The following is a 21,794-nucleotide window of genomic DNA, read 5'->3' as shown; positions in this document are numbered from 1 at the left end:
AAACCACAAATATCAAAAAGAAAAATTGCTTAATATTTGCTTTATATATGTTGTGGTACCATTGCCATTCCACCCCATATCCACTGATCAACAGCCTCTCTCCCATGCACCAATAAAGGAATGCTATTCTGGCATCCAAAACCCTGCCAATCACAATCAATAGTATCTCTCACCTAATAGAGCATAATACCTTAAAAAGCAACCCCAACAACCAGGCTGCAATATACAACATAACACATGCTCCAAGATACTTCATTGCCTCACATCAGATCCTCAACCTACTCAAGCATGCCTTGATTCTGGAGGGGAAAGAGCAGAATGAACATTTGAAAAGACCCTTTCGTGAGTAGAGTGTTATGAGTACCCCTGTAAAACTCCTTAAAATATTAGAGAATAGCACTGTCCTGCAGCAGAAAGAAATCTCAACATCACGAAAGGCAGACAGGTATCTTGAAATGGGTGTTATTAGTCCCATCAGTCCCTCCAAGGGAGCCATTGAGGTAGACTTACACTGTGAATGTAATGCCAACCTTGGGGAAATTGCTGACCCTACTGCATTTTTAATGGGGCATTACAACAAATAGTTATCTGTCCCATTTATTTTGGACATTGTCACTCCTCTAATCTTAGATTATAGTTATGCTGGAAATGTCTTTGACTGGGCCACCTTCTACATATACTCCCAAAAGTAAAGGAACAAGTGCACCAGAACCTTAAGATGTGGTTCACCGAAATTGAATATGTCATGCAACACTGACATCTGCATCACAAATTTGCTGTGCCAGATATCAACGGCCTGATTTTCTGTGGGATAGCTGGTACTCCATCAGTTGGGATGGTGGAGAAAATTACAAACGTCATCCTGACAGATGACTGTCTGTCACATTTTGAAATGCCCACCAGCCAATCGGTTATCTTTGTGTGTTGAAAGGATCCTCTGTCACAGTGGTCCTGTTAATGTACAAAAGGTTTGTGGGGTGGCCTCTGTCAGTTTTGGTGGCAATTTACTAAACGTTTAAATTTTTTTCAGAAACAAACTGCCAAAGCAGGAGTTTGTTTCTACAAAGCAAAAAAATGTACTACCCCATGGGCCTGAACGTTTTCTTCTAGGGTGTGTGGGCAATTATCATTTTTCTGTCCTTCACTGGTAAATTTGTCCAGGCGATGATGAACAAAAAAAATACATTGCACCGTCCACCCTGGGTGGGTGGTGTAATGCCCATTTCTCCATCGACTCTTCCTCAATCAGGCCATCCGAGGAACTTTTCAACAAACAAACTTAACTGAGGCTTTGTCAACTGAAAACGTACGCCCAACTCATCTCTAAATAAGGTTGCAAGGGTAGTCTGTCACCTTTGTGATGGAGTATCCTCTTCACCAAACTCTACATCGAACCCCATGAGTCTACTCATGTTGCCTTGAACCTAAGTAACAGCTAGATCCCTCATATAAAAGAGACTCTACAACCTGTAGATTTATCTTGTAGGTATTAGGCACACCCCAAACCTTTCCATACTTGTTCCTAAATGTTTCAGAATGCAGTAAAGGACTCCTCTCATTCTTTATTGTGTCCAGTCTTCCTCTGAGTGCATTTGCATGGCCTCACCAGCATCATTCTTTTAAATAAATAACATGTTATGCCTACCATTTGACCACCATAAAACATAAAATGAGATTTTCACATGCATCCCGTAACAAAGCAAACATGGCCTATCTCTAATCTGGAACATATGGACACTTTGGTCGCATCACATGCACACTGCACTGTACAGACTTAATGAAGTAATACCACATTTCATGTTGCATGTTGTACATACAGCAACCACTGACTCTCATGGGTATTTTAAGGATGACGCCCTTATGTACAATTATGAACATGTGGACATGGTAGAGACCATATCTCAAGATGATGTAGATCTGACTGCTAATAAAAAAATATTATTTGTGACTTGTGATTCCCACCACATCCTAAGGATGTCAATACAAACAAGAAATGTATTTCTAAAGCATGTATTAATTTGCAAAGAGAAATCCTACCTCCAAACACCAATGAACATTCAACTGCAGCATAATCCTATTCCTTCATAACACTTTACTCTTAGTGACCTGCAATCAATCATTGCCAACCATACAACTGCCACAGTATCCCACAACACATCCTTAAATGACCCATAACACCACAATCCTGCACTCCCTAACACTTGCACATCTTTCAATTGCAAAGAGGAAGTCATTCTCATTTTTGTGACTGTTGTTCAACAGTATTTGGAGGTGAGTTATGTGCATCTTGTGGACAGTATAACTCCTTGATTCAAAAAGAATTTAATCGGGACATAGATGCAACAGCTGAGGGGAGTGGTGCTGTTGACATTTTTGGAGTTTAGAGGGCATTATCATACATTTTACAATGCCATAATTTCCCCCTCACTCTAACAGCTGATTGTCAGGATGGATGCAGTTAGCTTACTCACTGTATGACAGAGGGGCCTTCCATGCTACCTGGATACCTCTGGTTGCTTTGTTGACACATGTACTCCTCCTTCAAAGTCTACTTTAGGTGGTCATGTATCTCTCGGAAAGTGCATGGGTCGAGTTGGCATGTTCTGTCCAACCTTCAGAATTTTAATAATATGGGTGATCTGCCTGTGTAGTGATGGTGAGGATGGAGATCTGCCTTTTGTCACAAGTGTTGGGAGTACCGATTGCAAAGGCAAGAGATATATGGGCAAATTGTTGTATGTGTCTTTTCCAGTGTCTAAGTCTGTGATGCATTTCAACTTATAATCCACATCGCCTGTGTTATTTTCTAGGACTGCACTAAACATTGTTTAGGGGGAATGTACTAAAACACATAAGCCATGATCATAATTCCAACTGACATCAGAAGTATAGTGATTGTTTTCTGTGGGCCTTTGTTGTTGTTATCCTAGTGGCCCCTGGTCCTTTTTGAGGCATAGCTGTATTGTCAGATGTACTATCTTATAGTCAGAGTCATATGCCTCATTTTGCTTTGTGTTGCCTACAAAGTTAAGGGAATGTGTATTTGCTGCATGTACAACTAATGTTACATGTATTGCTTCTTCTGATTGACGATGCTCATACAAAGTTCACCTCCTATATGCTGGATGTTTCTGAAAGCCTCCATACTGCAATGTGAATTCTATGAGGCTGAGTTCTCTCCTCATTGTCCACTTCTAAGGTATGTGCTAAGCTGCAGGAATCCTTCCTGTTTCCAAACTCAGGCCACATCAATGGATGAGGCCTTCCTGGTGCCTCAGGTAGTTCCACCACTACTTCTTGCGTTCAGTTCATGGAGTTAGGTAGATTCAGTTTTTGCCCCTCCACAGAATTCCATTTGTTCAGGTCAAAGTGGCCAACAGAGATATGTATGCATGCACTTTCACAATTGTATCTGCTTGAAGATCATTTTCCTGAGAAACCACATTTTCAGATCTAAACTCTTCTGCTTGTCAAAATATTAGGCACACTTGAAATCTGACGGCATTGTGTGTTTTGACTCCTGGTGCAATAGGAAGGATCAGGTAGGCCTGGGTAAAGGACCTAGGGGCTTGATTAGGACTTACGCCTGACCACCATCCCTTCAGCAACAGGACCGCCTGACTAGCTGTCGGGGGTCCTGCAACCGCTATCACAATGCGACCACCTTCAAGGCGGTCGCAGTGTGTATCTTTTGTATTGTGGCGTGTGCTGCGGACTGCAGAACACGCAGCAGTACAAAATATACACTCTGCACATATCCCTGCATTAAGTGGCAGGCACCATGCAGTGCATGTCACATGGTGCAGGGATATGTAGGGCTCATGTTGGAGGGCCACGAGGAAGGGGAGCCCGCTACAGACCGCCAATGTCCCTTTCCCCCTGCCTTTTTGTTAGAAATTGGATTTTTGGTTGGCTAAGACTTGCGCCAAAGCCAGGCAGAAACCACCACTCTAGTCAAGGCAAGGGAGATACACACTGAAGATAACCCCTGCTCACCCCCTTGGTAGCTTGGCACGAGCAGTCAGGCTTATCCCAGATTCAAAGTGTAAAGCGTTTGCGCAACACACACTCACAGCAGCAACACACTAGGCACACCACGAAAGAAACTCCACACAAGGATATATCTAAAATAGCCTTTGTATTATCATTAACACCTTAGAAACTTAATCACACATTTACACTGTGCCAACTGGCACTAGACGATATTCACAAGGGATTATATAAATGACAGGGCCAATTGGGTCACTGTCAAAACCATTAGAATAGGTAAGTAAATGCAAAACACAACCAGTAACTTCTGGTACCATAATGACCTAAGCATTATTACATTAGCATTAAACACCATCCTAAGATATCATAGCATGACATTAGGCAATACATTATATTAGGCCCAAACCTCATTAGCATAAGCACACTACACACTAGGCCTCACCAGCATAAACACAGTATACAATAACCTTCTAGGCATAAATCACATTTGCATTAGGTAGAGACCACATTATGCATAAATCACAAGCATAAACACATTATGCATTCTCATCAGGTGTAAGACACATGAGGCATCCACATTGGGCAAAAACCACATTATGCATTAGAGTATTTGGCATAACCACTGGGCCTAAACACACCAGGCATCTCTTAGGCATGAATGTAACTGCACAGTATGCTACATCAGCAAGACCATAACCGTGTATAATAAGGCCTAAACAGCATCAGCAGTAGTGCACATCATCATCCCCATACATATCGTACTGCACAAATATTCATTATCCCAGGATGACATAACAGTTAGAGTGCCAACCGCACTCTAATAATGGTGCTTTGTGTCCCAATTGTAGGCTTCTGGGCCACGTACCTGCCTACATCAGCAATGCAGTAATCCTGTATCTCAACCAGAACCTCTGATGCACCTCTTCTGTTTCAGGGGAAGAACGGGGGCCTCCGCCAAGGTTCACCCCATTAGTATGTGCCTAATTGCTACTTCATGTCAGTACTATCTGGAGCGGGGGCCCTGTCTCGATGACGGAGGCTGTGCTGCCCTTATTTAGCTAGACCTCAGTGCAGCCTTCGAAACTGTGAATCACCAACTGACGATCCAAAGACTCAGGGAGGTGGGAGTAACTGGAATAGCATTGAAATGGCTACAGTCCTTCCTGGAAATCCGAGTCTTCACAGTCTTTGAGGAGGAATTCACCTCAAAGCAAATGCCCATGACATGCAAAGTCCTCCAGCGATCCCCCCTAAGTCCCACCATGTTTAATATCTATATGAGTTCTCTGGCAGGAACTATATGCTCAGCTGCGATACAGATTTTCAAGTATGCGATGATACCCAGTTAGTTGTCTCCCTTAATCAGCAAGACAATTCTGGTCCTGGCCTGGCCTCATGTCTTGAGAAGGTATCCAGATTGATGGACAGCTCATTCTTAAGACTCAACGGAGCAAAGACTGAGCTTGTGCTCCTGGGTCACTCTGTCCCCTCAAATGTAGATTCCCTGTGGCCCAGTTGTCTGGGCTTACCCCCTGCTCCAAAAAACCAGATCAAGAGCCTGGATGTCTGGCTTGACTGTAAACTCAATTTTAAGGAACAAGCTCGGAAAGACTCAGCTAGCTGCTACGGCCTTCTAAGCATGATTAGAAGAATTCTTCCCTATGCTTACTTTTGCTGATAGACGGCTACTAGTTCAGGCTTTAATTCTATCACAGCTGGACTATGCCAATGCCATCTAGCTAGGAGCCCCTCAGGTGTCATCTAAAAGACTGCAAATTGTACAGAATTGTGCAGCCCGCCTTCTACTGAACATCCCTAGATGCCTTTCAGCAGAATATGCTCTTGCCACTTTACACTGGCTACCAATCCAAGAAAGAATTCAATTCAAGGCATGGTGCATTGTACATAAAACTCTCACCGGGAAGGGCTCACCTATGATCTGGTCTATGATTCAGCCCTACCAACCTAGCAGGGCACTGAGATCTGACAAAAAAGGCTTAATCGCAGTCCCGAGGATCAGGCGTTCATGAACTGGAGGCCGTATGTTTACATATAACATGGCTAAGCTCTGGAACCACCTTCCTCACCATATACGGCTTTAACCCAATTATCCGAATTTCAGAAAACACTGAAAACTTTTCTTTTCCCCTGATCTGCTCAATGCTCAAGTGGTGCCATAGGCAGCGCTGGGATGTCCACGGGTAACCACGCGCAATACAAATGTTTTTTCATTCATTCATGCATTCTTGGGCTTGCCACGCGACATCACCAAAATACCTAAATTGGCACCCGCTACTTCAGAGACGTGCAGCTGCCCGCGACCCTGCGGTGCAGCTGCGCTTAAGGAAACAAATGCCGGAGTAACATTAGTGCTCCCTGCGCACCTAAGTGAGGTTGGCTAATGGCCCGGGGGCCACAAAAGGACAGCGCGGCCCGGACCAGGGATATTCTGTTACCCCCGGCACTCACCTGTGGAAAAGGCTGTCTCTGTGGCTGGCACGGCTCCGGCTGAGTTTCCTTGCTCTTCTGTGGCACCGGTCTCATTCCCACAACAGGATTTGTCACATATGGGGCTCTCCTCGGCCATGGGAGCCCCGCCTACCACCAGGCACTCATTCGGCCTGACTTCCGGTGACACACGGACCAAAGTCTCCTTGGGATTGGCTTCTTCCCGCTTCTGGTATTTAGGCCCAGACCGCAACCAGGCATCCTTCTGGCTTCACCTGACTTCCGGTTTCTCGAGTGGGAGCCGCGGGACTCCGGCTCCTTTTCTGCCACTGGAGGACCTTTTGAAAGTATTAAAACAAAGCGCCCGACATGTACTGCAATGGAAAGGACCCCCTCTGGTCAGGGACACTGAAATGCAGCCTTAGGCCAAAGACTGCACAGCCTGACTTCTCTCAGGGCAAGGTAATGCAATAAAAGTACAGGAGCTCACCACTCGCTTCCCTTAAATCCTCTTGGGGTCTGGGTTTTTTATGTGTTCTGTTTGTTGATCTAATAATTGACAGAGTCCTACAGCCAGTTTTTCGATTTCCTAACAGTAGTAGAATGCCTGCATCATATCCAGGCCTAAAATACCTTGGGGCCATATATACTGAGAGAAAGGTCTCAAAAAGTGTTTTCAAATTGCGCACTGACGTTTGAGACCTGTCTCATATTTTGTGATCGATAAGCATAGTTTGTATTGAAAAATAGGAGTTTTGTGTGAAATAATAGGGATTTTGATGCTTACTAAGTCAAGTCAAGTCAAGTCATAAGCTTTTATTCGATTTGAGAAATACAAATCATACAAGCAAAACATCTAAAAACAATTCATTGCATATGTAGTAAAAAAGTGATTCAAAATATACTCGAGAGTAGTACATAAAAAAAGAAGGGAACATATACTGACAAACACTGGACAACAATATATGATTGGAAATATAAAACAGGGCTAAAAAGCTATGAAAATGTCATACATGTACAGACAGGAATAAATATAATTATCATACCAAGTGCATTTCCTGGCAGCTGTACATTTTAAAGCGAAAGATCAATATGGCTCGGGCAGACACGGGGAGGTTAATTTGATATGTGAGCAGAAAGGACCATACATTTACATACTGTGGGCAAAATTCGAGGTTAAAATACTATATAAAACATGAAAAAGGACATTTGTGTACAGACAGGAATATATGAAGTTATAGCAGCACTATGCTCTTCCCGGCAGCTGTACATTTCAGAATAAAAGTAGCAACAAAGAAACAAATATCCACGTTCTCCAGAGAGGATAATAGTACTAGAGCACTCTTTGAAGAACGGATATTGTATTTTAAAAAGATGGGTTTTAGATATTTTACCCTTAAAAAGTGATAACATTTACAAAAAAGTAAAAAATGACAGCAGCTCTGACGTGAAGTGTTGTCACACGGGCAAGGAGTCTCAGATCTTATTTTCTGGTTTGGGAATGCAACAAGGTGGTGTACAATACCCAATCTGACTCGGGTTAGCACGAATTGATGGGAGGGATGGGACACATTCGCAAGGTAGGCTTGGAACCCCGGGGTTAAGTTCAGTTCCTTGTAGAACTTCACAGTGGCTAGCTTGCCATGCACCTTTTCTCGCCCATTCTTTTTAAAGTTTAAAAAAGTTTGTTTGATTTCTTTTTTGGGGATTGCAACTGCCAATTGAGGGTCAAGCAGAACATCAATATCAAATAAGGTTTTGTACCAGAAATGAATGTATTTCAACCACTGTATGCGTAATGAGTGATCCAATCCTATACCGTCAAGAATTATCTCTTGAGTGAATCGAGTCTCTTGCTTAGCCTAAATAGAACGCCACAATAAGAGTGGCCGAACGGCTGCTAAGTCAGAGATAAACTCGATCCCTACCACATCATGAATCAGTTGTACAGAGGCAGAAGGAGGGACACATAACAGTCTCTTTAAAAACTTGTTTTCGTCTTTTTGGAGCGAAGTGCCTTCAATATGACCCCATACGCCCGCCCCATACAAAGCAGAAGAAACACAACGGATGTTATATATATTAATCATATCTGGGATACTTCTTGATCCAAGCTTGGATGCAAATCGGAATATACTACTGGTAACCCGCAACGTTTTCAGTCTGATGTTGTCGAACTCAGATGTCCATGACCCGTCATTAGTGTAAGTAATTCCCAAATAACAAAATGATTTAACGTGTGTCATCTTGTCGCTATCCAGGAAAAAGCTGTGCTTCAGTTTATTGGCAGACTGCCTGCACATAATTACATAAGTCTTGGATTTATTCACACGGAGCCTCCTGTTTTGGATAAACAGCAGAAATCTATCAATTAGTCGCTGTAACCCAATCTGAGTGCGGGATAAAAGAACAGCGTCATCCGCATATAATAAGATTGGGACAGGTTTACCTCCGATCAGGGGAGCATCTGCTGGGATGTCGGCCAGGTTGCGATCAATACAATTAATAAAAAGGGAAAATAAAAGTGGGGCCAATACGCATCCCTGGCGAATTCCCCGTGAGACTTTGAGGAATGGCGTACATTCACCTAGGATACCATAACGAACCTTACAGGAAAGTTTCTCGTAAAGCCTGGCCAGAAAGTGGACAATTTCCTTCGGTGCCCCTGACTCTAACAAAACCTCCCAAAGAATAGCGTGATCACCTAAATCAAACGCGCTGCTCAGGTCAGCAAAACATAAAAAAAGGTTGCCCTTTTTAGCTACAGTGTATTTATTAAAAATGAGGTCCAAATTTACACATTGCTCCAAAGTGCCCATGCCTTTTCTGAAGCCGTATTGCACTTTTGTTAAAATGTTCGAGTCTGTTGCCCAAGTTTCTAGTCTTTTGAGCAGAATTCTGCTCCTGACCTTTACTGAGGTGTCCAGCAAAGAAATAGGACGATAATTGGAAACCTCAGATTTGCTACCTTTTTTGAAAAGGGGAATGATAACTGATTGGCCCCAGGAAGGAGGGATATTACCTTCAGCCGCACAGTTAAAAGTCCTCACCAAAATAAGGGCCCACAAGTTTGGTTCTGCTTTTAATAAATCAATGGGGACCCCATCTGGGCCCGGGGCCTTCACCCTTGCTATTGGAGAGCCCTTCATGACCCTCCTCCAGGGTTATTCCTAGGGGTAAAGGTGTCCATGAGGAGGCCTCGGTAGCTGATAGGGGTGTCCCTTCAGGGTTAAAAATATTAGTAAAATGAATGATCCAGTCGTTACATGCAACGTAGGAAGTTATTTCCGGGATACCATCAGTATTTAGAAAGGGGCTGTTGATGGTTTCCCAATAAAGTTTACTATTTTTGGTCTCAGCTGCTTCCCTAAGCTTATCCCAAGCTTTGCTTTGTAAAACCTTTTTCCTGTTGGAGATTGCCATTTCATAATTAACCCTTAATTGTTTTATTTATTGGTGTCTCGGGGTTTGATACCTAATGCCTTCTTCAGTTCCCTTAGGGCGGTTGCACAGGATTTATCAAACCATCCCCGCTTTATAGCTCTGTTAGATGGGGGTTTATTGGTGAAAATACCTTCAATAATGATGTTAATATTGATAAATTGTGACAATAGGAGGTCAGGGTTAATAACATTTCTTAAACAGTAACTGATTTCCGTTTTACAGCTAATTATGACCTCCCTCTGTTTAGCCATAGAATTTGCACCAGACCATCTGATCCTCATACCATTTGGTCTGATAGGTACTAAATCAGTGGAACAAGTTTCTCCAGTTTCTCTAGTGTTGTGTCTCGTCCTGGGAGGGTAAAACAGATGCTATTATGGTCGCTTAGACTTTCCTCTCTGATGCACAGATTTAGGAAGTCTCCTGTACTGGAGAACAGAATGTGGTCTATGAATGTCCCTGCATCCCTCCCTGTAAAGGTAGGACAGGTAACATTCAAGCTGTTTTTGTTACAGCTTAACAGGTGTAGGTCAAATTTAATTACCAGTTTGTTTAAGATTGAACCATAGTGACAATGTGGGAAGTGGAGGAAATCCTCACTCTCGCCCACACTCCCCCAATGATTAACCGACTCCGTTGCAAAGCCACAGGGATTCCCTTTTGATAGATGACATGGCTGCAGATTAAAGTCCCCTGCCCATAGAACGTCTGCCCTTCTGTTGGAAATGCCCAAAACCCGTATGATTTCCTTTTCCAGAGGGAGTAGAATGTTCCCTCTGGAGGCATCAAAGATGTTATTATAGAAATTTACAAGGACCAAGTCATTCCCCTTGCTACATTCAACCATCACTACCTGGCTGTGGGTTCCCACAATCGAGCTACTTCTGACTTTACAGTTGCACAACTTATTGGACAGGAGTAACAAAAGGCCCCCCTTGGCCCTGCCTGAACTGGATTTAGTGGCATTGAGACAGTGGGATGAATAACCTATATTTATTTGCTCTGGGCACCAGGTTTCTTGCAGGAGGATTATATTAAATCCTTCCCCTATAAACTTAGACCAGAAGGGGGTATCTAGTTTCCCTGCAATACCGGCAATATTCCAGGAAATGAGAGTAAGACCAGTAGACTCGGGGAAACCATATACAGCTTGCTCCGGTTGGGAGGCACGGGGTGTAGTCAGGTTAGCCTCCTTGGTACTCTCACCTAAGACTATACTGGGGGCATCAAGGGACACAAACGCTTCAATACTGGTGCATGAAACACCTTTCAGTGAATACCCAGCTGCAGGCCTACAGATGGAAGTTTGGGTATTACAAGGGTTACTTTTAGGAGGGGGAATTTCAGAGGTGTTGCCTTCCTGTACAGAGTTCTCCCGTGTGACCACTTGTCCACTGGGGGGTACGTAATCCATAGAAGGGACTGTTCGAGTACTAGCGTGGACAAGTTGCATACGTGCATTCAACCCTAACTGGCTATTGGCGGACTGTCTTGCGGATGGTGAGGCATAAAGTCAATCAACCATCTCAAGACAGTCAAATCTGTTGCTGGTATGAATACCCTGCCACCCTTCGCCCATGAAATGGCCTTTGTTGGAATACCAGGGACGAGGTACCCATTCCCTACTCCTGCTCTTTTGGGTCAGCCATGGACCTCCATAGTTCCAAAGTTGTTCTGAAGGTAAAACCCAGTTTGGTGGTGGTATTGGGGGGTGATAGTTATATACGGGGGGTAGAAAAAGGAAAGTCGGTGGGTATCGATTCCCCCTTTCTTCTCCAGATCTGGCCACAAGCAAATATGGTTCACGGTGGATGCGTCTTCACAAGTAACAATGATGCAATCCCCCTGGATACTCTTGGGACTCGCCCCCACCCATGGTACTCTACGGACTGATGATATTCTACTGGTATTTGGGGGCTGTAATGGCCTATTAATACTAAGCCAAAGAAGGATTTTATTAAGAGGGACCAGGATGGTTCATCTGTTCCTGCTGGTAGGTCAGGTACTCCCGTTAGGATCACCGTAAATGGGGAGACCTCAGGTGGTAGATGAACTGGACGTTTGTTTCAAGACCCCCTCTTGCCCTCTGTAGGATTTGATTTGGGGGGCACTGGAGGTTAGGTTTGGGATGGCTGAGAGGACACCTTAGCCGTGGTATGATTGGCAGTTGTTGGTGGGACTACGGGGGGTGGAAGGGGAGAATTTTGCTGGCAGGATGGGGATGACTGGATTGGGGATTTAGCTTTTGGCTTAGATTTAGCACAGTTTTTCGGAGCTGGTAAAATGGGGGTTGATGGCACTTTAGTATTAGATTTGGCTTTGGTCATAACAGGCGGTTTATCTGGGTTAGCTGGTATAGCCCCAGAGTTGGCTGCTGACGGGGCCCCTCCAGATTTAACAATTCCCGCCATGGTTTGGTTGGGTAATTTGGCCAGGAGTGTGGCAAGTTGCTTTTCAATTGCCATGATACTCCGTTCCAGCGGTTGGAGATGGTATTTTAGTAATTCCCTGAAACCGGCAAATAGCTTTGGAGTGTCACTGTCAAGCAAACTAAAGCCACCCTCTTGTTCATTGTCCAGTGTGGGGTGTTGTGGAATGGATGAGGCCGGTGGTACAGAAGTAGTACTAGAGGGAGCGTTCTTAGATGGAAGTGTAATGGACCCTTTCTTATTATTGGTGTTATGATGTTGTTTGGTGTTATTCCCCTTTTTATGGGGTTCTGATTGCTTTGGGACAGCACCTTCTCTAACCCCCTTGAGCCGGGTTACTTGTACAGGATCTTCTAACAAGATCTGCTCAAGGTCCGGGGTAGTCTCAAGGTTCCCTGTCGAGTCTGGGTCTAGCGACAGGTTAGTGGCTGATAGATTAACAGCATTTGGGATTGAATGAACTTGGGCTGTTGCACCAGTCTGTATTAAAATTGGGATAGGAGAGGCTGATGGAAGCGGGGTTAAGGCAGCAGCGATAAGGCCCATAGAGGATCTCCGGGCGATCGCAAGGTCCTGAGACACCCTACGTTCTAGTAAAGTAATGTTTTGATTGATAGCCTCAGTGGTTTTTAAAATGAACTGGTCAATAGGACCTGTAAACAAAGCAGTTCTATTTGCAGTCTTACTTCTGGTGTCCCTAGTCATTGTTGCAAGAGTTCGAAATCAAGTGCCAAAGTACACTGAAGTCAAAGAGTCAATACCTTTACCAGAAGACGACAGCGACTGGTGAGTAGGAACCAAGGGGGGTTGCCCAGCCCAGCCTGGAACAGTCTGGAACGGGCTGAAACAGGCCCGCCCTTGGGCCGGACTTCGCCCGGCGTCCCGCGAGACGGGGGTGACTGTGAATTTAAGCGCCTCCTGGCGCGCAAATGACACGGATTGGGCCGCTGAGGATGCTGGGTATTGTAGTTTTGTAGCCCAACACCACGCTCCGCTCGACGGCCAGACCCCGAGATGAAACAGGAGTCAGGCGGCGGGAGGCGGGTGGGCAAAGGCACGAGTACAAGCAGCTTTAGTTGGCCTCCAAATCAGCAATGGGTCCTGAAAGCAGCAGTTCGCTTAACAGAAGGTTCCCCCCCTCGACCCGGGTGACTATGAATTTAAGCGCCTCCTGGCGTGCAAATGACGCGGATTGCGCCGCTGAGGATGCTGGGTATTGTAGTTTTGTAGCCCAACACCACGCTCCGCTCGGCGGCCAGACCCCGAGATGAAACAGGAGTCAGGCGGCGGGAGGCGGGTGGGCAAAGGCACGAGTATAAGCAGTTTTAGTTGGCCTCCAAATCAGCAATGGGTCCTGAAAGCAGCAGTTCGCTTAACAGAAGGTTCCCCCCCTCGACCGGGGTGACTGTGAATTTAAGCGCCTCCTGGCGCGCAAATGACGCGGATTGCGCCGCTGAGGATGCTGGGTATTGTGGTTTTGTAGCCCAACACCACGCTCCGCTCGGCGGCCAGACCCCGAGATGAAACAGGAGTCAGGCGGCGGAAGGCGGGTGGGCAAAGGCACGAGTATAAGCAGTTTTAGTTGGCCTCCAAATCAGCAATGGGTCCTGAAAGCAGCAGTTCGCTTAACAGAAGGTTGATGCTTACTAAAGGTTTCATCTGTTGCAACAAATAAGATACTTAGCACACCTGATAGGTACCAGATGTTTTAAATACCACCCAATTCGTAATTCAAACAGTGGTGTGTGCAGGGGTCGAAAAACAACGTCCCACTTGTAAGCAGGGCTGAAGTGGTGCAAAACAGCACAGAGTGCTACTTGCAGGGTGGGAAGGGCACACATCCAACGCACTGGAAAGTAAATACCTTTGAAATAGTTTGCTGTGTTTTGCACCCCTAATTGTGACTTTGCCTCAGTGCAAACCCTCAGTAAGTCTAGCCCTGCGACTGCATTTAATAGAAACATATTGAGCTGTGCTCATTCTTCCCCCATGATAGAAAATGCACTATGCCACAGTACAGTGCACAAAATACAAAGGCAAAGTTCTTTGAGCAATAATTGCTTAGAATTCCTTGTACAGGTTTTCAAATAAAACAGAATACTACAGACTTGGCCAACAATGTAAAATGAACTTGAATATCCACATGCAAATAACCCAAGTATCCTGCACATAATTAAGCTTCTTTACTACCTTGTTTGCTTATTTATACAACAGCAGTTTGCTGTCCCCAAAGCTAACAGTTTCCCTAATAATAACTTAAGCAAACACTTCTGCTATGACCAGGTATAGCAAGAATAACCCCAGATCAGACAGTAAAAATACGTTTTTACCCCATGTTATTCTTGATGTCTCAAGAAAAAAACAGGAAATAGTGTCACATGCGTACAGTACCTCAGCATTGATTATCCAACAATGTATAGCTTATGTCCTAAGTAGAACATTTTCATTCAGCACATCTTTGCCATTTCTCTGATAAACAGAGGTGTTTTAAATACCCATCAATAAAATGTATCTGCTACAATCAAATCTTAATGGGGTGCAAACCTATCATCATTCATGCACATCCTTTACTGGGGGTAGGACTGATCTACTGGAAAGAGGGAGTTGAGTATTGGGAAATTAGGCAGGTGGGCAGTTGAGTGACACAAACATTACTTTATAGAGTAAATCCAGTAATATGGTACAAAGAATGTAGTTAAGAGCATTATAGAATGCAGGGAAAAAATCACAATAGTAATGGATGAGGGAAGGTAGGAAATGAATGCAGATTTATGTATAAGAACTGGAAAAGTAAGATCCTAAATATTATGTATGGGGAATAGAAGAATAAACAATGATAACCACAGCATTTTACAGTTTTTGAAAACATTGGAAAACGCTGAAAATAGTTACAGGAATTCAAAACAAATAGATACTAAAAACAGGAAAGCCTAAGTAAGGATACCCCTGCTACTCACAAGCTACTAATGAAGGTCACATCATTGGGGGAGAGTAAAAACAAAATAAATGTACTAGCAATGTACTTTAGGAAAGCAGTTTTGTAGTCGGTGAGTATAGTGTTAGGTTGCATTCTATGTGAAAGTCTCAAAGGCCAAGTGAGTAATTTGCTTATTCTACCCCAACATCTAAGTTTTAATATTGACCTCCCCTTATGCCGAAACCCAGGGTACCAAATAAGAGCATCATGTTAAGATAAGTAGATGCGGAGTTAAGTATACTAAACCTATACTCCCCAAAATATGTTTATCTAAACCACATGTTAGAAGTAGACTTTGTAGAAGCTATATGTATGTAAATGTATAGGGCCTCATTTATGAAGGCCTTGCACCACTGGTGCGTCACTTTTTCCCATTTTAAAAGTGACGCACCTGCGGCGCAAGACCTTCATAAATAAGGCCCATAGGATTTACCTCAATTTTGTGACATAGTATGCAGTAATATTACTTTATGTAATGAAAATTATCGTTTTTAGCACATAGTCAAGAGCACACATATGCACAATTTTGTAAAGCATTAACATGTAAATGTTGAAGAAATATGAGAATCATAATTAACAGTTGAGAAGTAAGATGGTGTTTAAACTGTAACTAATAAGCTAGGAAAAGGTGGAGGGGCCAGAGAAGATCATCCATCCATTCATCACACCCAGCTTATGCGCCTTGCCTGGTGGTTCAAAAGAATTTGCAAAGGTATCAACTGCTTAAAACCATAACAGAAATAGAGAGTATATTTATTTTCCAGGCAAATGAGAGTATATTGAAAGAATTGCCTCCTAGATCAGCTGTTAACTGTTAACTCTTTAAAGTTGTTTTTCTCGTAATGTAGCCCTTAAATTTGTTTAGTCCAGATGTCGCTTGTCACTCTCCCCAGATGAGACAATACATGATAATTGCCTGGTACAAAACCACCTTTTGCCACAGATGTAGAAGTGGTAGAATGCATTAGGGGAACCTCTACAGTACAGCTTTTGAGTCAGCGATCAACTGCATTTTTATCAATTGAAATGAAGGCCCAAATATCCAATGATCCAGAAAATGTGTCCCGATGAAAAAGAGTGATGCAATTCGGAGATAATACTATGAGAATATCACATGTTTCACTTTCCCAGGGCCAAATGTAGAAAGACATTTTGTGTTTGCAAACCCCTTACCCTCTTCACATTGTACAGTGGGTTAAGCGACCCACGCCACATTGCCATTGAGAAGAGGAATGAAAGGGGTACTAGTTGGAATGCCATGTATTCATGGTTTGCATCCACAATTGCAGTCACAAACCATTGATCAGTTACACCTCAAAAGGGGGGGGTAATTGATTTGCGAAGAGAAAGGTGCCCCCTTCAGAAACCAACTTTGTGAGTGGTGTCAAAGGCTTTAGGGGCAGTTGGCAGTTTTCCTGGGTACCACTGCCTACTCCTATAAAGTATTCCAAAGACGGACCTTTTTTAATTAAAAGAAGCATTAGTTCCTTTTAGGAGCACAGGTTGCTTAAATAAATTTAAAAAATAAGTTTGAGAATTTAAACACAGTGATGATGGTCAGCTGTTCCTAGAAGACTTTGTTCCCTACGTTTGAAGCCAATAACAGGGTGTTACAAATAGTGGCCTGCCTAATGAGTATTCATTAGGCAGATTGTTGTGTAAGCCCTCTATTTATGGCATCCAGTAAATAACATACCCCAGCCCATCATCATTTATCTGACGTGATAATAAAGTACTCGATTCAAGGAAACTATGAATCAGGACCTCTGTGTCAAGTGGGCATTACTTGGCTGTATCAACAGAATTCTGACACAAAGCCAGATTCTCTAACATGGCCCGACAAGGCTTAGCATAAAAAATGACACCTCCTTGAAGCAGGCACTAACACAAAGTATGTTTTAATTTCTCCAAACATTCTACACATTGAATGTGTGTTGCATTTTACAGCACACATGCAATGTGGGGAGTGTTTTAGAATTTGCCTGGGCACAGCACCTTGTATTGGAAGGATATGCTTTCAGTTACAAGTCGTATGCTAGACAGCATACAGACACCTTTCCAAGGTTGTGCATCATGCTAGGAAGATTGTGAGCCAATACATGGATAGTATGCAGCCGTAGACCATTTTTAACAAACATGGCTCAGGGCTGCTTTCTCCTCCTTGCGCAACCATGAAGCACAACAATTTTGGTTGTTGTGCTGTTCAATGAAAAAAGAATACATCTGTTCACAGTGCTTTAACAAGGTAATGTTGCCAAGTGCCAAGCCTTTTTTCAGCACCTTCATTGCTGAGCTTCTTTTTAACATGGAGGCAGTAGGAATGGAAGATGAACTTGGTGATCCCGTGGTTGTATCTATTTTGGTTTTTAGGCTCAGAATGGATCTGTGCTCCTGTTTATGCTGAATCTACACCATCTGCGTCACATATTAGGAAACAGAGTAGTGGCTGCTTCTTTATGATTCTGACCTGTAGTGCCTGTGGTTTACACACTAACTCATACATTTCCTGAGTTATTATGGACATGAAAATCAGTGCAGTTTTACCACAACCAACTCATGGACCTCTTTACATAGCAAACAGGTACGGAACATGTTAATAATATGGCCCCGAACACTTTGGTATCAAGAGATGCAGCTCACACAGTCATGCTTTTTAGACCATACCAATCTAATCCTAAGACCAGGAGTGTTGGTACAGTGTTTTGTGGGAGGACATGGATGTGCAAGGCATTCATATGCCCAGTGGTCTTTGTCATTAAAATCCTTTTACCTAGAATTTCAGAAAGCAAAGTTCTGTCCCACTCCCAATGAAGGAAGATAGATTCATGGAGATGCTGCTTGGCCTGGATGGAGACACTGCCCTGCTCAGAGTTCAGCTGCAAGCCTGCTAAACAGTGCACAGTAACATGCAATGAAAAATGATCTGAAGCCATATCATGTGAGCCATGTTCCCAAAATTGGAGCAGAAGTAAATCATAACTGTCCATTGAGCTTGTGGGTGATCGTCAGAGCATATTTGGTGTCATAGCATTGAGCATAGCGGGGCATCCATCATAGAAATGTGCTTAGAGACGAACAAAGCATTCAAAGTGGAGGTTTTCCAGTTTCTACTGAAAAACAGATATTACTTTTGATGGTGGTTTATCGGTTACAAACGGTTTTAACTGAAAACCAGAACCCCTACTCATACTTTACGCCTGCATGGTCCTGTGTCCTGGAAATGACTGTGCTGAAGGACTTTGAAATTAACCTTGAAATGGATTCTATAACAATTGATTTTTATTGTGAATTATGTGAACCTCTTTATTACCTAATTTTAATGAAGATGATTTTTTTTCTACTTTTAGGATTGATGACAGGAAACTTTATGGAAACGAATATGTACACAAGGCAAAATTGGAGAAAGTTACTGAAAATGACCTACAAGATACATTTATTTGCTCTGCTCGGAATTCAGTGGGGAATTCGTCTGCAACAGTCAAGCTTGTGAAAAAGAGCATAGGTATACTTTTTTTTTTTAATGGTGCTTTCAATGAGTACAATAAATATATAGGTTCCCCAGTAAAAATTGTTTTTTAATATTGTGCATGTAAAGAATGGTTGTTCAAGAGCAATACATCTGGATCAGGAAAAATGTGTTTTAATCCAATTAAAATGATTACGGCTAGGTCTAACTGTGACAAAAATATAAATAAAATGAGCAGATAGCCTTTGATGCAGGAAAGTGAATAAAGATTTAAGAATGCCACCAACATGGCTTATTCAAGTTTGTTTGTGTCCAAAGCTGAAATATCTCAAACACAATGGGCAGTGTATATTTATCAAAAAAGTTGACCAATGTTAAATATGTTTTGGTGTTTTCTTCCAACAGACAGAGTCATCCTTACCTACATATTGTGTATTACAATTGCTCTTTTACTGGCAGCATTCATAGCATCTGGATTGATCTATGTGTATTGGATTGAAATAATACTGTTATTTCGAAATTACATCTCAACGGATGAAACAGTTGGAGGTAAAAAACACAGCATCCTTAATGTACATGTTTTTTCACAGTGTCTAGTATGTCCTCATAACATAAATAATGCACCACAACACACACAATGCACCCAAAACACAAAATACAATATAACACCAAGTACATCACGTATCACAACAGCTACCACATCACAAAATACAACACCAATCATATCACATTATATCCCATCGCATCCCAAAAACATTATAAATGTAAAGTGGTGTACTTTCTCAAAAAACATGACACATCAAAGTTGTTGCAGAATACTTTTAAAAAAACTCCTAATTGTATGCAATGTCAATTTAAGACAAATAATGATGTTGCAGGAAAACCAGTCTGCAAATGTGTTGTTCGTGGTGGGTGGATATTGAAATCTTATCTTTGCACAAAGCTTAGCACTTTTTGCTGTTTAACACAAGTTAAAGTATGAGAGTAAAGATGGCTGCCTGCAGTGATTACCTGTACATTGAGAAGGGGTCCCAGTACACGTTCATTTAAAACCAAACAAATAATAGGAACACATTTGAGAAAACATAAACATAAACCAAGTCAGACAATCAAGCAGGTACAGCTATACACCCAGGTCCCAGAGACAGTAATCGGGTATACCCTTCTTAGTAACATGCAGTGATTACCTGTCAGGGAAGTCAATGCTTGGTTTTACATCCAGAGTGGAAGAAAGAGTTTAGTGGGGTAGGGTAGGAAATGTCTAGATGTAAAAATATAGAGAAGCAACCTGGAGAATGGATTAGGTAGTGGTTCTGCCATTAAGGTTAGCAGAGGAAAGGTTAGTAGATATTTTGAAGAATAGATGGTTCTCTTTGCAGCAGTGTTATGAAATTAAATACTATAAAGTGGAAAGCGTAGAAAACATATCTTGCTTAGACATGAAATGAAGAGTCACTGATAATAATAGAAACTCTGATATAGGTTATAACTCAGTTTGGTTGGTCACAGATTCTGGTAACATGATTGCTTGTTTTTATGGAACGTTGATGCACCCCTTTCTGTATTATACCCTCAATCAGATCGCGTTTCTCAATACATTTGAGAGTAGTAGCTCCCATATATTTTTCATTAATGTACCAAGGGCTGAAACCTGCCTGGGAAAGTGGCTTTCCCAGATTGGCGGTGTGTTCTTTCATATGTCAATTATTGATCATGTTATCTGTTCTGGAGAGCATCTTCAATAAAATATTATTGAGAGGCACTAAAATCCTGGGTAGAAGGGACATGAGTTCCTTTTGTAGAACAGAGGAGGAATTCCACAGCCTATGTTGGGAAATACTGTCAAATTTAAAGGCAAATATTGACTAGAGCATTTTGTCATCCTGCCATAGTATGTTTTTTCTAACAGTCCTACATGTGCTTAAAACCTTTTTGGTGCCTGGGAGAGTTCTTGTGAAACACATTTGCATGCTAGCAGGTGCATCCGATTTGGCGCGGCTAAAAATACATAGGGTTTCTTGGAATATTTCCTATTGATCTCAAGAGAGTGATTAATCATGTGAGGTGGCGGCATCTTTGAGAAGCGTTGAGAAAGTTTACATTAACACAATGAGAACTCCTGAGGTATGAATTCTGTATCCAGTAAGATATAACTCACTTTTTGTTAACTTCCAAGTTACAGAACACTTCCACACAAAAGTTCTATGGTGCACGTTTTCCACCTGATCTAGTTCTGTTCTTTCCCCGATTAGGACTTCTTGCTCAGAATTTTGGAAAGTAAATTGATATTCATGCATTTGCTGCTCAGGGTTTGAAGATAAAATGTGACTTGTATGCCAATAAACACGAGAAGACAGAGGTCTCATTTTGGAACATGAATATTAACAATTCCAGTGACAAGGAAGTCTGAAGCCATATTTGTCAATAATCACCTCAGGTTTGCAGTTCTCCAGAATAGTTGAGGGTGAGGTTTGGGGCCTAGTATTCGGGATACGCAAAATGCATATTTTTGTATTGAAGAAACAAACTGCAGGCCAAGGAAGACTTTGCATGGCTCCTCTGCTCCCTGAGCGCCCCACCTTCCACATACCATGCTCACCTGAAATGGCACATTCTAACGCACAAATTGCCACCCTTATTATTCAACAAGACTAATGTTAGTTTATCTTCTATATTGCAAAAGACAGTCCTTCTATTATGTCTCTGACGATATAAGAAAACAAAGTAATATCTTTTGAATTGCAGAAAGTCAGCTCCTGCATAAAATAGCCCAATAACCTACACATGAGTTCCTCTTAGAATCGGTCGGAAAATGTGGTTATATATTGTTAATTCCTTTATATTAAGTATAGAACATGGTGAAACAAATATCAAGTGTAAACGTTTCAATGTTCTTAATGAAAATGAGAGTTAAATAATTATATTGCACCAGAATATTTATTTATAGTATTTTAATATACAGCTACTTTTATATAATGATTTACTGTCCAAATATTTCGAATTTGCTTGTATTTAAATATACAGCAATATTGATATTTAT

The 21,794-nt window shown here is 42.3% G+C and overlaps 1 protein-coding gene across 2 annotated transcripts in view; it reads left to right on the top strand.

Annotated features, from left to right (window-relative positions):
- The window catches only part of LOC147698067 (interleukin-18 receptor accessory protein-like), a 349,579-nt gene that overhangs the window by 277,337 nt on the left and 50,448 nt on the right, over positions 1-21,794 (top strand). For both annotated transcript variants that reach the window (XM_086934737.1, XM_086934736.1), the window contains exons 8-9: positions 18,636-18,790; positions 19,160-19,303. In XM_086934737.1, the coding sequence (XP_086790863.1) occupies positions 18,636-18,790; positions 19,160-19,303 (299 nt within the window). The remainder of the gene's footprint in view (positions 1-18,635; positions 18,791-19,159; positions 19,304-21,794) is intronic.

The sequence above is a fragment of the Lissotriton vulgaris genome, chromosome 8 (assembly GCF_964263255.1).
Source record: "Lissotriton vulgaris chromosome 8, aLisVul1.2, whole genome shotgun sequence".
NCBI classification, from domain to species: domain Eukaryota; kingdom Metazoa; phylum Chordata; class Amphibia; order Caudata; family Salamandridae; genus Lissotriton; species Lissotriton vulgaris.
The sequence above is the reverse complement of the archived record's forward strand: the minus strand, read 5'-3'. Positions and strand labels throughout refer to the sequence as shown.